This window comes from Anser anser (assembly GCF_964211835.1).
Source record: "Anser anser genome assembly, chromosome: 30".
In the NCBI taxonomy this organism is placed as follows: Eukaryota; Metazoa; Chordata; class Aves; order Anseriformes; family Anatidae; genus Anser; species Anser anser.
In genome coordinates, this window is record NC_139751.1 from 1,072,910 (window position 1) to 1,090,335 (window position 17,426).

Here is a 17,426-nt window from a genome sequence, read left to right on the forward strand (position 1 = left end):
CCGACAGCTAAAAATCCATGGGAGGATGCAAAATGGCTCCAAACACGATGCAAAAAAAACACTCCTCACTTTACACAGATACAGTCACAGACAAGATTGGGGGTCTGGGGAAAGACAGACACACAGACAGATACACAGACAGCAAGAACAGAGTGTTTAAAAAAAAAAATTAACCCCGGCGGCCGGAGCAGAGATGAAACCTCACCTTACGGAACAGGCGCAAGGTTTGAGTAGAAACAGTTCCAGTGTAAATCGAGCTGTGTGCATTTGGTTTTCTTTTTTTTTCTTTTTTTTTTTTTGCAGTGATTTCTTTACAAACAAACAGGTCAAGAGGTAATAATTATAGATTGTTTTTTCTTCTCTTATAAAGAATTAACAACATTAAAAAAAGTTAAAATCCAGGCCCTCCCAGAAAATAATAATAAAAAAAATAATCAAAACCACTCCAGTTAAAAGTTATGGCTTCAGAGTTATATACCATAGATACTGACCTAACCAACAACCAGCACTTCCCAGATTGCCTCTGATGCTGCAGTCAGCACGACAGACTCAGTCCTCAAGCTACTTCTGGTTTTGCTAGGCCCAGCTGCAGACAACAGTCGAACCAACTCTACCTCACCCTGATTCGGCATTTAATCAAAATAAAAGTCATGCAGTTCCCCCCACCCCACAAGTTATACACAGCCACTTCCAGATTATGAGATATTTATATATGTATATTAAAAAGATGGACGTTGATTTCCAAACCCACACCCCGCCGTCAGATCCTGCGAAGTGCTGAGTGCCTCTCAGGAGGTGCAGAGCAGCGCCAGACACCCGGCCCCTCGCGGTCTGCCCCAAGCCGCAGAGCGCTCCTGCAAGGGTGCCTCGACGGTGGACTCAGGAATCGCGTTCCTACAAGAACGGTCTCCTGCGTTTCCCCACGGCCTGATCTCCTTCCAGCCGGGCGCAGTGCCTGCTCCGTCTCTGACACGCATCTCAGCTCTGTGGCATCTCCCCCGGCTTTCCTTCCACGCTACCAAGAATTCAAACCCCAGGGGCTCAAGGCAAAAAGCCCGGACTCCGGGAGCGAAGTCAGTTCCTCGTTTGTTTTGTCTTAAAAAAAGGGAGGGGGTGGCAGTGAGGCAACCTGATGGGAAGTTCCTGCAGCCGGCGAACGGGCGGCAAGGCCACAGCACCCATCGGAGAGCCAAGGATCTGGTTCTAAGCAGCCTGTCCAAGCCAGACAACGCTCACTACAGAACAAGGAGAGCACCAGCACGCACAGCTCAAAAAAAGGACACTCTAGATTTGCACATGCACAGAAAGCACGAACGGAGATGAGCCACCCTACGGGCAGACACTGCACGTCTACGGAAGGAGATGAACAGGCACAGGGGACACGCGCACCTTGCGCATGCATACACCATTGCGCACACTGACAGCCAGTCAGATTTTTGTTTTCTTTTTTTTGACTTAGAATTTTTCAAGCTTAAGAAAAAGGAGGGAAATGGTTTCATGAAGCTGATCAACTGTTCAGGCTCAGCCTCTCAGAAGGGAGCACCATTTGTTTTGCAATGCTTTTTCTGCATTAATGTGCCAGTCCTTGGAAAACCCTCAGAGCATGGCAAGAAAACCTTCCCTTTCCCTTCCCACTCCCAGCACCTAGCACCCCGGCCTCAAACACTGCCAACGGGTGCGTCACGCGCACTGAACTTTACAGGGATTTCCATTAAAGAAACAAGAGTTACGATCATGGCTGAGATCCCTCAGGTAAGTCCCTCTCAAGTCTTCACGCTGTCAGGAGGTGATCATAAAAGGTTTCTGATTGTTTCATACCCAAGCAGGGAAGAGAGCAATTCAAGAGGCTCCGTCACCCCACCTAGCAGCCTGTAGGTCACGCTGTCTGGTTGGTAGCAGTAGATTGGGCAGAAACACGAGGTAGGCCTCCATCACACGTCTACTCTAGCATGGCAGCTTTGTGCAGTTTCCTCATGCTGGGGCTCAGAGCCTAGATTTTCACATCTTCCTGGACACTGAGCTGTGAGAGGGTTTTCTTAATGCGGAGGGCGGTGAGTCGAGCCGCTCCGTTGGCGTACCAGCACTCTCGCATCATCTTACCCATCACCCGTAGTGCCTAGGCAAGAAACAAGGGCAGACATCAGTCCTCTCCTCGACCCCAGGACAGCCTGCCGGGCTGCAGCTGCCCGGCTGAGGCAGGCACAGCCCTCTGCCCCTCCTAAAACCAGAGCTCAGCCTACGCTACCCGCTCTTTACTCACCTTATCGAGGGGAAAAGGGAACGTGAAGGCGAAAGCAGATCTTACCTCGTAGCTTTGCCACCAGTTTGGGATGTTAGGCCTTAATTTCTGGTCACATACAACCTTCCGCATCTCCTCAATCGAAGGATCAGAGGGTACAAGGTCATAGTATGGAAGCTGATATTCTTCATGGATACCTGAAGGAAAGAGAAGGGGAAATGCAATTTCTGGGCGAATGGATCATCCCCACAGAGCTCTCTGAAGGCAGACTGATTCTGGTTTAGACTATATGACTCACTGCTGAGATGCGTCAACGCTTCGCAGTTATTTAGAACAGAAACGAAGAATCTGGGATTCGAGTTTACAAGAAAAATTCAGGGAAATAAAATACAGCTGCCCAAACTGGAACAGAGTCAGCGTGCTGCGATCGACACCTCCCACCACAGAGGAAGGGTCGAGGAACCTCAATTGAGCTGCAGTTGGCAGGACTGCTGCACACATGACAGCACCGCGCTCCTGCTCGCAGCTGGATGTGCCAAGTCACTCATTCATACCAATTCAAGGGGAAGAAAGTTAGCCACCGGACTGGCACCACCACTTACTTAAAAATCCATCCAAAAGAACAGACACCGCCCAGAATATTAACTCCCACTTCCCCACAAAGGCCAGTCTTAACAGGAGCTTTGGGTCACTTTTGTTGACTCCCTTGGTAGCAACGCACATGGACGTATCTTCCTGCAGCCCCGTGCTCCAGGGCCTCCAACACCCAACCAGCAGAGACCATCGAGGCTGGGAAAGCCAGATGCAAGCCAGGCTGTTGGCACAAGCACCTGAATGGGTATTACCTCCTGCGTTGCACCTTCGAGCAATCTCCCAGTAGACCAAGCCCAAAGCATAGATATCGGCACACTTAAATGAATCAAAATGCTTCATGTTAATGGTTTCATCCAAGACTTCAGGTGCCATGTATCTGCAGAACAGAAAGGGTTCAGCATGTTAGTTTGGAGAGGGGATTCACTCTAAGACAGTAAATGGCAAGTTCTCCCTCACAGCACTTCTCAGCAGATGAAGCTGGGTATCGTGCGGTCTTAATCAGTACAGAACTGGGCCCAACAGTCCAATGGAGTGAACAAAACTCTAAAGAGAATCGTTGAGAAAGAGGCAAAAACATCCAAAAAGCACATCAAGCTCCAGACAACAGGCCCCAAAAGGCTTCTGAGAATGCCAAGCGTGTTGTCAAGCATTGTAACGAGCTCCCTGGTGCTGAGTTTACAAAGCTGGCCTACACCTCTCAGCCCGATGGCACCCAGAGATGAACGGACACCAGTTCTGAGCACAATGCTGACACTCTGCAAGACACTGGAAATATTTAAGACAGAAAATTTCACCAGCGCTAAACAGCAGCTCAGGCATTTCTCAGTCAAACTGCGATGCCTTCAAATGCCGGCCAGGAACGCTGCTCCCCTACCGTTTGGTTCCGACCCTTTGGTTCGGTGCGATATCAATCGTATCCGTAACCGAATCGTGCCGGACGGCCAGGCCAAGGTCAGCGATGGCACACGTGCCATTCTTCTTCACCAAGATGTTCTTGGATTTCAAGTCTCTGTGAGCAATGCCAGGCTTTCCTAATAGAACAAAACAACAAGTAGCAGGGATCAAGGTCTGGTGAGATCCGTTAGCCTCAATTGCACAGAGGCAGGACTGGATTCACGGCATTATTTAAATTCTCAGTGTTGCAACACATTTTCCTGTTTGGATACACTTCAGTGATGAAAAAAAGAGCAGTGCTGCCCGCCTATGGCTTGCAAAGGCTCCATTTACGCTTCAGAGGTACTGCTGATGCAGTAGCATCCAGAGGCCTCAAGAGGGACATAAACTCCATCCCAGGCACCAGGCATGTTTATGTGGACTTAAGGAGTTTGTAACTGCTGCTGCCTGTGCTAACTTCCCACCCAAGCAGCACCAATTTTAGGATGCAGATGTGAAATGCTGGTCTAATTCCCAGAAGGAAGGCGAACACACTCCACTGCCAGCAAAAACAATCAGTCCGTTGCTGGTGAATACTGACCAAAAGAAAGCAATTCTGTTTTATTCTCCCAGTAAGAACTCCCAGCATCTTCCCAGACTTTGCTCTTACCTTGAGTGCCCACAATCTCCATGTGTAGATGGGCCAGCCCACTCGCAGCAGACAGGGCAAGCTTGATCATCCCCTCAATAGTCACCGTGTATCGATTAAGGTAGTCAAAGAGAGATCCGTGCTCGTGGTAATCAGAGACAAGCCACAGCTGAGTCCACGTTCCATTATCTGCAGCAGGAAGGAGACTGCGCTCAGATGGGTACAATGCAGGGACAGAACAAAACCCCCGAGCATCCTGCACCCCTTCTTTTTGGTACAGAGGAGAACTACCGGGTAAGGCTGCAGCTCAACAGCCAACCTGGGGGCAAGTGAGTCAACAACAGCAGTAAATTTTACCATCCTTTGGTGGGAAACAGTCAAATACGTAGAGTATTTGAAAAGCACGCTGATGGTTTCCTTTAACCATTTAACTGCAAATCCAAACGAAGAAACTACTCCTAGAAGCAGACTACACACTCAAAGTCTCTGCTCGCAGGACTGGGGAACATTTTACCTTTGTTATCTGCAGCAATAAATCCCAGGATGTTCTCATGTCGCAGCATAACGGTTTGATATATTTCCGCTTCCCTAAACCAGGAACGCTCCTCACGTGAAGAGAAGATTTTTACAGCCACATCACCTCCACGCCATCTGCCACGCCACACTTCCCCAAAGCGGCCTTTGCCGATGATCTCCTGAAGGACAATTGTCCGAGCCACGGTCCGCTGGACAAAAAGTGGCAAGCCTATGAACAAGAAAATGGAGAACTGAATGTCTGCTGCAGCAAAAGAAACTCCTGAAGCCCTGGAGTCTGAAGCGGAGCATTATCAAACCTAGAAGGCTCTGCATTTGATAACGCTCGGCTTGCCTAAGACCCAAAACAGCAAACGGTGGTAGCTCCTGTGCCTTGTAGGATGTACCGTTTGGCTGCTCTGAAAGCATCTGCATATCGCTTTGAAGTAGCTTGCAAACCACCAGTGATTAGGCATTCAGCAGTCAGGGAACTACAGCTCCACAGCAGATCAAAGAAACTTTAGCCTGAATATGGAGAGGGGAACTCGAAGACAGACTCTGCTAAAAAGCAGTGAATTCCCCGAACTTCTCTTAAGAAAGCAGTCCCAACGAAGTTGCCACCTCTTACGTAAGTTACGGAGCTCACCTGCGGACCGTGAGTACAGAAGAGATCCCTAAACACTTTATATATAGCAGATGTGGTGCTGAAGGTTTATTCCCTGGTTGAATATCAGGTTGCTATATTCTCTGCCTCTGTGGATTATCCTACAGTTTCCATCTGCTGTAAAATTCAGTGTTTTGTGTGTTCTTTTTTTTTTTTTTAACCTAACTGCTTTCATAGTTCAAAGCCATGAATAAAATGATTACTCCCCTAGCTATTCTAGGAATGACTTCTTTTAACTGCTACGAAAGTGAACACTGTACACTTCACGAACACACTGTTCACTTTGAAATACCCAAGGACTCTTTGGGATGAAACAGGCTGCACAAAGAGCATTTGCACACATTTTCAGCTGCTGGAATCTCTCCTATTTTCCTGCCCGATTTGATGCAGGTGAAATCCTGCACCCCCCTTTGAAAGCCAATAACCCACAGGTTAGCAATTAACATCTGTTTCCAACCCAAATCCAATTTCAGGGCTAAATTTGAAATAAATGCAGCCGTGTGAGTTATGCTTTTGCAGACAAGGAGGAAAGCCACACAAAGCTGTTTTTACACATTGCCAGTTAAGGAGGAGTTAAACCATTGCTCTTACCTAGTCTAAGCACTGGACACTGACGTTACAGAGTCTGCTGCATGACCGAAACTAAAATATGCCCTCCGTATTACTCATGACAAGGCAACCTGAACAGGCTGATGAGGCAAGGACCTTCCACCAGTGCAAAGCTGTGAGGACTAGAGCCAGAACAGACTACTCCATTACAACTACACGTTACCAGGTCATTTCCAGTCGTATCTTAATACCTGAGCCAGAGCCGGAGGTGGAGAGATCATAGACTAGGTCTTGCAAAGTCTTATCCTTCGACAGGCACATCTCACAAGAGGGGTCTTCCATATCCAGCCGCTGACGATTGTGATAGACTCGTTGGTGGTGGTGAAAAACAAAGACGACGATGATCATGACCACAAACACGAGGAAGACAGGTCCAGCAATCACCGCCACCAGCTCCACAGGACCCCAGCTGGATGGGGGTTCGTTATCTTTCAGGTGCCCTTGAGAGAAAAAGGGAGGAGAAAAAACAGAGGCTCTTTTAGAAAATTGTCACTCCTTCAGTGTTCTTTAAAGACCTTCTTCTTGTGTTTTAATTATCCTCTCAGAGCCAAGACTATTTTAGCTTGCTGCTCCAGGATGGTAAAGGACACATCAAATAACAGTGGTAACATGGGAATGATCGATTCACCAGGCAGGCAAACTACAGCGAAAACCCACAAAAGATGACGGTGCTTCATTTGTGGCATCGGGGGTTACAGCACCTGCTATTTAAAAGGGGGTGGGAGCCTGTTCTGGGCCACCTTTGCTAGAAGAGCCTGCATACTACCTTCCACTGGAACTCTCCAAGTGGGGGAAAAAAACACCAAACAACCAGAAGTAAGGACTCAGCTCTGCCTCTGTCCCCTTCGTCCTGCAATAGCCAATGAAGACTTGTACACAAAGACAGCAATTACTTGTCTTGAGAACAAACAGGACTTCTCCTAGTGCACCCAAGGAAAATGGGTACTGCAGTCTTTACCAGACCCACTAAATATCAGCCCAAAAAGGAGAGGAACAAGGTATGAGGAAGTACTGCGTGCCTTCTCTGTCCCAAGAACTGGAAAGCAGCAGCCATTTCCCACACCCTCACTCAAAGGCAGGGCTGCTTCCTCTATGCTTATTCAGAATTCGGGCACCCCTCCACCCCACACGCTTTCCTCCAAAGCTGCTGCACCGTTCCCATCCTCGTGCCTCATCACTGAAAAGATCTGTGGTCCTGAAGGAAGGAAAGCAAATCTATCAGATAAAAGGCAGGCTGCAGCGCAAGGCAGCGCTGGAAAAGGGATCCGAGCTGTGCCCACAAAGCATGCACTGACCTCAGGCCATCGCAGACACAGAGCACCATGCAGCAGAAGCTCAAATTTAACTGCAGATGAACGTATCTGCTGTTGCTTTCAGGGGCCTGTGCGGCTATCAGCAGCAGGGCTGATAAGGCGAGAGGAGTCTCATAACACGGAGCTGCTGAGTGAAGGTGGGGGGAGGAAAAACACAACCAAACATTGGAAGCTTCTCCTACCCTAAGTACAACCTCATCATCTGGTGACATTTTGTCTGCCACAGGGGAGTTCAAGCAACTTCACATTTTAATTTGAAGTAGTTTGTTATTATTTCCACTTTACAAATCAAGGGAATAAGCCAAGCGCTCGAGTTCACACAGCAACCTAAGGGAAAAAGTGAAAACAGTGCCGAGAACACCTCATTCCTGATCCCAAACGGACAGCTTCTATCCTCCGCACTTCAAACAGACGACTTATTTAGCTCTCTACTCACCGCTGGGAACCATTAAATCAATTTTGTTGCAAAAATCGGAGTAGCAGCAGTGAGTATTACGCAGATCTTCTGAACTCAGACAATAGAAGGGTTTCCCAGCAGGAATCAGTTTTGCTTCAGGAATGCAGGTCCGAACGTGATGTTTGACGCCGTCCAGGTTGAAGACGGACACCATGCACGCGCCGTCCGTTTCACACGTGGAGTTTGCTTGTTTGCAGTCGGAGCACAAACATGTCAAAGCTGCAGAAATCAAAACAAGATCAGCTCCTTAAAACTCGCCAGAGACCAGGCGTTCAAGCAAAAAGAAAACTTTCTTCCCCAGTCTGCCCACTTCAGAGGGAACGGGCCATTCTTAGGTCCGGGAAGAATTGGCTTTGGTAGCAGAACAAGTCATATTTGGTACTGTAGACGCAAAAACCTGCCTTGAGCACCGAATGCAACGTGGAAGACCAACGCCTTTCCAGAAGGTGACTGGTGGCACTGCCCTCGTCTTGCCCTTGTTGCAACCAACCATTAGCAGAGATGACCCAAGTCATCCCTGCAAACTAGGCTACGTTCTACCAAGACCCACTCCCAGTCCGACCTAGGGTCGGAATGCAAACCGAGGCAGAGCGCTCGCTCCTCCTGGCGCACCGATCGCACCCAAATGCCCTGCACAGGCCTTGGCCACGCCACGGACGAGCTGCCCGACACAGGCCAGCGAGGGGCATCCGCCTCCACGGGCAGCTGGCAGGTGCCTACCCAAAACCCAAACCGACTCCACAAGCCAAGCGTGCTGCACCCAACCAGATCGGTCACTTATTTAGTAACCGCTTTCCCGATCCGAGACGCTACCTTGGGTCAAATACATTCCTGGCTTTCTGCCTGCTCTCCGTGAACATTATTTGGGTAAAGAGCGAAGGAGACACTCCGAGGCGGATTCCCACATTTTTCGGCCTCCCAGCCGTCACTGTGCTTTTCTCAAGCTGCCTGAAAAACTGTAAGCAAATCCCCAGGCATCGCCACGGTTGGGAACAAAGAGCGAGTACAACAATGTCAAGAAGAAGGGTGGGGCTTGGAGAGCAGCACGCAGTTTTTTCCTTCGGCTTTCATCAGATCTCTCAGCCTCCCCGGAGGGATTCAGAAACATGTACTTACCCGCTGCAGAAATGGTCTTTCAGGTAGAGAGGGTTTGAAGAAGGGTTTTAAAAGATACAAGCGCCACGGTTAACTCTCCCCAGCCCGGCAGCTAAATCCTCTCCGCCTGTTTGTGCTCTGCCAGCGGCAGGACACGCACGAAAGTCATGAAGATGCTCGTGTGTGTCAGACACCTTCCTGCGGGGCAGGGGGAGCGCAGAGCCCTCCGTCAGCACCATCGCTGCCATCTGCACGTTTACCAAACCTCCAGGGATATTCACGGCCCGGGAAGAGCCCCTTTGCTCCCAGCCAACGCGCAGCAGAGTCGGGCTGCGGGGGGCACCGTGAGCCGAAGGGAAAATAAGCAGGTCCTGACCAACTTCTTTGGGGTTTGTTTGGGAGGAAGACACCCGTTATCCCTTATCTCCAGTGTCCTAGGTAAATCAGTTAGGCTAATTACGTTGCTACTCACTCAATTCTCTCTGGACACCGTGCTCTTCATTTCCTAGCTGTTGCTGTGTGCTGCTTAACAGCTCCGAGGCAGGCTGCAGTATTTTGGAGAGGCTAAATGCAGGCACAAGTGGGTTTGAACCAACAGATCCAAAACTAAAGCAGCACTAAAAAGCCAGTGAAATACAGAAGAGCTGCTGAGCGAGACGGCTTTAAAAAGCGCCGTAAGCAATTGTAGCTTATTACTCTGTGCTTAGCACAAGCCGAAGAAAAGGGACGTAGGACAGAAAACAGAGGGGGATGACTCCAAGACCGAGCCCTACGGAGGAGAGCCGAGCACACCGTACCCAAGGATCGCTCGGCTTTTACAGGGGGATGTTCACGAAGGGAAGCCCCCTGCGCCCGCCCGCCCCGCAGCTCTGAGCACGCCGCTTTCCAGTGGTCAGCGGGGCAGCGAAAGGACAGGTCTTCCAAAAGACACGCACGCTCGGGGGAACAAAGGTTGGCTGTAATGGAGCTTTTAGGAAAACACGAGAAAGGAGAGAGCAGCCAGGGCACATTCCTACCTTCAAGTCTACTTAAAAGGAAACAGTGTTTTAAAGCATCTCCTTTATTACTTTATCAAAACCTCAAGGTATAAATTAAAATCATTTAAGCAACACGTTTCACCATGCAGGCTCTTTGCAACTTGATTTAGATGCAGTAAAACCGAACTTGGTTCCTGTTAGTCTCATTTCTAAGTCAAAGATGAAGGCTACGGCGATTTCACTTCCAGAAGCTCAAAAGTAAACAAAACACTTCAGTGCTCTAATAAAGCTGGTTTTGTAAACTTTTTCTTTCTTCCATATCTGGCCCGAAACTAAGCATCCTTTCAAGAACAAAAGCTGAGGCACTGGCTGTATCCTCTCGGTTTCATTTGCAGAGTTAAAAAACAAAAAACACAAACACAAACACAAAGCAATCGGTCTACCTGCAAGGTACGATACCAAAACCCCCGATACCAAAACCCCCGTGCACAGGGGACTGGAGACAAAAGATCCTTATCTGTTCTGGGCAGAAAGACAAAGTTTCTTCCCAAGGAGGGGTAAGCCCCACAAAGCCTCGTTTCCCCCTTGGGGTGCCGCCAGCTGACGCGCTCCCCCTCCGAGCCGGCTGCTCTTTTTTTTTTTTTTTTAACAGTGGTTCTCCAAAACCCCTAGGGTAAGGAGAGCAGCGTGAACAAAGGAAATGAAGACTCCAGCAGGCACGTGTGCTGCTGCTGCGCCACCCATGAGACCCTCGAGGGGCCCTCCAGACATTCCAGGTGGCCACGGGAGGGCTGCAGGCAGGCGCCCTCCAATTTTAGGGCTTATTAAGTCCTTGGTAGACCCCGAAGTCCAGCTCCAGCCTCCCTTGAGCAGCCAGGAGCCAATTCTGCCTGCACCTGTATCACGCAAGAGCCCACCTCCAGGCCTGCCATCGCCCGGAGCCGGATTCCTCCCCAGGCATCACCCACCGAGGGCCGGTCCTGCGGCGGTGCCGGAGCCCGGGCTTCCGTCAGCCAGCACAATTACAGGGCAGCCCCTGCGCAGGGCTTGCATTTCAGGTTTGATTAACCAGAAGGGAAAATTCTTCACATATCAGTAGCACTGGGAGCCAGGAACACGCAGACGTTCTTTTCCTTTGGATGGGGGACGGAAAAGCGACAGGTACAGAGCCCCACGCCAGGCGTCTCCGCGGGGCTCCCGCGAGCAGCCGGGGATGCCCGGGCAAAGCAGGAGCCAGGAGCGAAGGAAAGAATCTTTCATGCCAAACAGCATTCCTTTTATTCGGGAAGAAAAGCTCCTATTGAGCAAAACATATAATCTACTTAATAAAAGAAACCGACCAGGCTGAAGAAAATAGATCGGGCAGAGGAAAACAAAAGAGCAGTTCAGAGCGCCGGGGCGGTTCGCTCCCCTTTCGCAGGAGCGCCTGGGGATAAGTCTGCACGAAAGGTGCTGCAGAAGTTGGCAGCAGAGCCTGCTCTATCCGCTCCGCGCTCTTCCTGACATTCTGCTCAGACACAAACCCAGCCCTTAAACGAAGCTGTTTAAACAAGCCTAGCATTAAGCTGCGGATCCTCAGAATGAAAGCTTTGTTCTCCCAAAGAGAGACGGATCGGGCTCGTGTCCCTGCCGAAGCAAAGCCTCGCTGCGGCGGAACCCAGGGCATCCTCCTGCCCTAACTACAGCAGGGGGGGAACAAGAGAAGGCCCCCTCGTACCAAATTCCCCCACTAAACACAACCTGCTTTCATAAAATGAATCCCAACCAGCAGGTGGGGGTCCTTGGATTACAGCTCCAGGGAGCTAAAATATTAAGCCTTGACAGCCAAAGAACATTTTTTTTTTTTTTGCAGCAACTATCTGAGCTCATTTTGCACATATTTATTCTCGCACAGGAATGCATGTGTCAAGATGTCTACGCAGCTAGACAGGAGAAAAGTTTCACAGCGAAATCTAACGTAATGGTGTTAAACCACCTCTTGGAATACATTTCCCCAAATCTCCCAAAGCTGCGCTACGCAAGATGACATTTTCCCCGGGGGAAAATGCTACCTGATCAAGATGTATTAAGATAATTAACCTGAAGATGATCATTGGTAAAATTGCCAATGCCCACCCACGTATTTACCAGATAAACAGATTTTTGCCGAGATTGTAAGCTGCTGTTCTTTTTCAACAGTTTGAATCGAGGCTGGAAGAACAATGATTCCCCTGACTTCTGAGCCTTCATAAGGCTCTGGAACAGGAGCTGCAATTTATTACGTCTCTGTACAGCACCTAACTTAATGAGACCCAATCTGGTAGTGATGTTTTAATGCTGCAGCAGCATAATGTTAGCAAGAGAAATGGAAAACAATTGGGTTTGTACCTCTGCTGTTTCTTTAGATGCTATAATGAAGAGGGACATGTGTAAACATGCTTGGAAGAAAGAAATACCTTTCAGGGTTTCATTATATGCTGTGCTGAAATAAAGAATAACCATTATCATGGAGGGTTTTGCCCAAGAGTAGGCTAGAAATAAAACCCATTCTCACGCGGCGAGGGAGCTGAGGTCTGTTCCGAGTCTCTGCATGCTCCTCGTTCAACCGTACGACCCCAAGAACGATACTTCAAGAAAACAATCCAGGCTTCATTTCCAAAAAAAGCAGGGAGGACAATACACAAAGCTCCCTGATGAAGTCTTTAGGAACAAAGATTTTCTTTCCATCACGTTCATCTCAATTCTGCTGCTGCCTGGGGTCAACAACTGGCACCCCCCCACATCCCCACCCAGGATATGTCTGGGTCTAAAATGCCTCTGCCGTGTGGCACACCAGCATCTTCTCCGAGCCCCGGTGCCAGCTCACCGACACCTCCACCTCCAAAAGTGAGCACCAGGACGTTTCTAGAGCTCACGCTGCCCCTGCTACCCTACCGAGGGGCAGAAGAAACCAGAAGATTTGCTCTTCTGCAGATACAGTGCCACCATCTCGAATGCCTTCCCTACATCTCGCTGCCTCATCAGCATCTCCCTCTACTTTCGGATCTCAACATCTCTTCTGTTCCTTGCTGGTGCTTCTGAAATCTACTGACCCACTGCTGCTAAATGAAACAGAGTTAAAATTAGCTGTGCTATGAAAAAAAAAAAAAAAGCACTTGCATGCAAGTCATCCAGAAACTAAAAATTATACTAGGATATTTAAAGTTAGCAACAAGAGTCCCAACTTCTTCAAGCTGGCTGCAGTCCCCTGGCATGCACTGAACCCAACAAGAACATATCCTGGCTGACTAGAAGCCATACTAAATGGAAAAAAAAAAGGGGGGAGGGAAGAATGTGCTTTCACCTTTAAAGAAGGGTTTTCCTTGCATCTAGTCAAGTAACACAAAAGGAGAGCTTTAAATGAATTTTAAACAAGCGAATTGACAGGAGCCTCATCATTAATAGCGTAATTAGAAGGAGCCTTGACATTTCTGCTGCTGTTGCTCTTCAAACCCAGAAAACAGACATATGGCTCCAAACTCCCTCTCCATGCTCCGGTCTGACACCTATTTTGTGTTTTGACTTGTTCGGGAACCAGTTCAGGAGCCACCCATGCCCTACCAGCGCTGCAGAACAAAGTCCTGCGAGCCAGGCAGATGGACAGCCCCTCACTGATGGTTTCCAGGACTCTGCATTCTCAGGCAGCTAGCACATTTTTTGGGGGGTCTAAATAACCAGCTGCTTACTGTGCCGTTGATATCCCAGCACCTAGCAGGCCACGGGTTACTTCTAAGAAGCCCAGAGAAGGTAGCAAGCGTTCGAAAAGCGAGCGTTCGAAAAGCAAGCGTTGTCAGGGGGCCACGATGTGCAGCAAAGTCTGCTTTTCTGCTGCGAAGAAAGGGGAAAAAAAAAAATCCACAAAGAAAAGGGAGGCTGGAAAGCTTGGGCTTAAATAATCCGGACAAAAAGAGCGCTCCCACCCCTGCAAAGAGCCCGCACGCAGCAGCTCGCCTCCAAAGGCTCAGCACCAGCGAACGCCGAATGCCAGCGCGGCTTTCTTCTCCCTTGAGAGGAGCAGACGGACCAACTCCCCGCGCCGGGCTGATAACCGCCCCGGCCGCGTGCTGGGGAGCATATTTCCACCGGTCAACACCCAGTGAACTTTGCTTGGCGTTCAGAGAATTGACGTTTTTGACTTCACTCCTTTCGCAACTGCGATTTCCGGCGCATCCACTACTGGCAGCGGCCGCGTACCCGGGGAAAAAAAAATCCGGGCTGTCTGGCCAAGGAGCCGAAGGAGTTCAAGAATGCTCGTTGGACACTGTTTTTAATTTCCAGTTGGAGAAATCTTTCTTGGAAAGTTCTAAGATGTAACTTGCGGACCGCTCCGTTCGGTCTGATTTATCTGCGTAAATACGTACTCGAAGCAGGTGTTGAGAATAAAACCCGCTGGTCTGAGAGACTGCTCCCAAAACCCACTCTTTTTGCTTTGTTTCAGGCCAGAAAACGAAGCCTACCTACAGCCACCCTGGAAGAATCACTGCACGGGCACCGTGCGCTTTCTTTTTAAAAAGGAAAGCGAGGTGGGGGGGGGAGGTTTCCCCTCTATTTACCAACGCACACGTTGGGTTTACAGCACCCAAGCACTGCAGAAATTCGGATGTTTTTTCCTACCTACCCTGAAATAAGCAGCTAAGATCTCTCGCAGAAAGCACAACAGCGAGGGCAGCCCTGGCTGGCTCCGGAGGCACGCCGAGCTCGCATCATGGCTGCTCGAGCAGCCGACGCACGCACGGTCGGAGGCTCCGGTCCCCGCCGCGGCGCCGGCGGAGCCGTGGCCGCGATGCCAGACCCCGAAACACCTCCCTGGGGTCCCCAAAGCGGCTCCCTGGGGGTCCCCGGGGCCGCAGCTTTCCGCCGGGCAGCGTGGCTGCAAACGGCCGGCGTGTGCTCGGCGGAAACAATAGGAGCCCTGATCAAAGGCACGGACGGGTCCGCCGAGCTGCACGGGGTCAATCGGCCCTTTCCTGTTTGTTTATATATTTATTTTTCCCCGAGCAGCAGCTCGGTGCAAACCACGGAGGAAAGCCTGACGGGAGACCCGTGGGGAGCCTCCTGCGGTGCCCAGCTTTGCCACCTCCACCCCGGAGGAGCCGGCATCGCCAAGGCGCCCACGTCCAGCGCCCCGGCGGGGCCGCTCGGTGAGGCCAACAAGTCCGGATCTGCACGAGGAGAGGCGGTTGCCTCTCGAAAGCCGCCTGGAAGCGCCTGCCACGACGAGGCGAGAGGACGGGGAGGAGAGGAAGGCTCCTCCTGCAACAGGCACCGGCCTCGCACAAGCGGCCGTCGCCCCCCCACCCCCCCAAAAGCGAAGCCCCTCGGTGGCCGACCAGGCCGCGGCCTCCCTCCCTGCCAACAGGTGCCCCCCCGAGGCATCGGACCCCACGCCGTGAGGAAAAAAGGCGATATTTTTTTAATAAAAAGCACAAACGTGGTACTTTTCGCTCCCCCCCCCCCCTCGGGGAAAGGCAAAAGGCGCGCGGCGAAGGCCGCAAGCAGCCGAAACAAAGAGTTTGCCCTCCCTCCAAACAAATATTTGCAGTCGCCAACAACGCTGTGGCGATTTTTTTTTGGGGGGGGGGTTGTTTTGTTTGAAAGAAAGGTTCCTTTGCCAAAAAAAACGGCAGCCCGAGGAGGGGGCACTGCAGCCTGTGGGGCACGGGGGCCAGCAAAGGGCCGGGGCCCCCCCCATTTCGGCCTGGTCACGGCCACCAACACGTCTCTGCCCGAGGCTCAGCACTGACATGGGGGAACTTCTTCCCCCCCAACACACACAATCGGGGGGGGGGCCAGAGGCCTTTTTGGGACCCACAAGGCCCCACTGATGTGCCCAGACCCCCCCCCCCCGGTCCCTTCTCATTCAGGGAGAAGCCCCCCCCGGCCGGCGGTCTCTCCCCGAGCATCCCTCGGCACATCCCTCGCAGACACGGAGGATTCCCCCAAATCAGCCCCCGTTTCCCCTCTGTGCCCCCCCCCAAAAGGCTCCACCAACACCCTACACGCCCGTGATGCCTCCAGACCCCCCCCTCAGCCCCCATCTCCCCCCTCCCTGCACCCCAAGGCCCCCCTGGGGCCTCCCCTGTACGATGCAGCCCCCCCTTTTCGAAGGGGGGGGGAACGTCACGACGGACAGACAACAACAGACCCCAATCCCAGCCCCCCCAGCTGACCTCATGCCCCCCCCCCCATAGCCCATCTCTCCCCCCAGGGCCCCCCCTTCAGTTCTCCCCCCCCCCAGCCCCCCTAATATGCTCCCCCAGACCCCAAGTTCCCCTCCAGCCCCCCTAGTTCCTCCCCATAGCCCTCCCCCACCCCCCCAGTTCCCCTCCTCAGCCCCCCAGTTACCCCCTCCCAGCTCCCCAGTTCCCCCGCTACGCCTTCGAGCACCCCAGATCCCCTTTTCAGCCCCCCCCAGTGCCCCAGTTCTCCCTACAGCCCCTCCAAATCCCCTCTTCAGCCTCCCCAGAACCTCTCAGCCCCCCAATTTCCCTCCTCACCCCCCCCCAGCCGCCTAATTCCCCCCCAGCTCCCTAATTCCCCTCCTCAACCCCCCAGCACCTCCAATTCCCCTTACAGCCCCCCCAGTTCCCCCGTAGAGCCCCCAAAGCCCCCCCCAGCTTCCCCAATTCCCCCCCATAACCCCCCCAATTGCTCCCCCAGCTCCCCTCAGTACCCCCAGTTCCCCCCTAGCATCCCCCCAAACCCCCCCAGCTCCCCCACTTCCCCCAATAACCCCCCCCCAGTTCCCCCCCAACCCCCCCTAGAGCCCCCAACCCCCCCCAGCTCTCCCCCAGGTGCCCAAGATCCCCCCTAGGGAAACCAAAGCCCCCCCAACCCCCTCCGCAATTCCCCCCTAGAGCCCCCAAGGCCCCCCCCAGCTCTCCCAATTCCCCCCATAACCCCCATTTCTCCCCCCCCAGTTCCCCCAATTCCCCCCTAGAGCCCCCAAAACCCCCCCATCTCCCCCAATTCCCCCCTAGAGCCCCCCAAACCCCCCCATCTCCCCCAATTCCCCCCTAGAGCCCCCAAAACCCCCCCCATCTCCCCCAATTCCCCCCTAGAGCCCCCAAAACCCCCCCCATCTCCCCCAATTCGCCCCCATACGCCCCCCAGCTCCCCCAATCCCCCCCATAACTCCCCCGTTTCCCCCCCCCCCCCCCCCCGGTCCCCCCCCCCCCAGGTTCCCGGTGCGGGCGGGGGCGGGGCCGGCCGCCATGTTGTGCCGGCCGCCGGGCCGGGCCCGCTGCCGCCGCCCTCACTCACCGCGAGCCCCGCCGGGCGCCCCGGCCAGGAGCAGGGCGAGCAGCGGCAGCAGCACCGGCGGCGGCGGCGGCGGCGCGGGGGCGGGCGGGGGCCGGCGGCGGCGGCGGAGGGGGGAGGCGGCCATGGCGAAGCGCCGCGGCCTCGGAGCCGAGCGGGCGGCAG

The 17,426-nt window shown here is 52.4% G+C and overlaps 1 protein-coding gene across 2 annotated transcripts; it reads right to left on the reverse strand.

The window, feature by feature from the left end:
* Nucleotides 1-266: 266 nt before the first annotated feature.
* On the reverse strand, nt 267-17,423 carry ACVR1B (activin A receptor type 1B). Of its 2 annotated transcripts, none has more exons than XM_083814320.1 (9): nt 17,265-17,423; nt 7,891-8,130; nt 6,333-6,581; nt 4,870-5,100; nt 4,377-4,544; nt 3,708-3,864; nt 3,085-3,209; nt 2,306-2,436; nt 267-2,116 (listed from the first exon to the last, which is right to left on the reverse strand). In XM_083814320.1, the coding sequence occupies exons 1-9, from the start codon at nt 17,386-17,388 to the stop codon at nt 1,991-1,993; spliced, it is 1,551 nt and encodes a 516-aa protein (XP_083670446.1). In that variant the 5' UTR covers nt 17,389-17,423; the 3' UTR covers nt 267-1,990. The 2 variants fall into 2 exon arrangements, with proteins under 2 accessions (XP_083670446.1, XP_083670447.1); XM_083814321.1 differs by lacking the exon at nt 17,265-17,423 and adding an exon at nt 8,725-8,847.
* Nucleotides 17,424-17,426: the final 3 nt, after the last annotated feature.

Coding starts and splice junctions, on each gene's coding strand:
- ACVR1B (XM_083814320.1), bottom strand. CDS start 17,388: ATGGCCGCCTCCCCCCTCCGCCGCCGCCGCCGGCCCCCGCCCGCCCCC. Junction 8,131..17,264: donor GGCGCCCGGCGGGGCTCGCG/GTGAGTGAGGGC, acceptor TGATTTCTGCAG/CTTTGACATGTTTGTGCTCC. Junction 2,117..2,305: donor ACTGGTGGCAAAGCTACGAG/GTAAGATCTGCT, acceptor TTTCTTGCCTAG/GCACTACGGGTGATGGGTAA.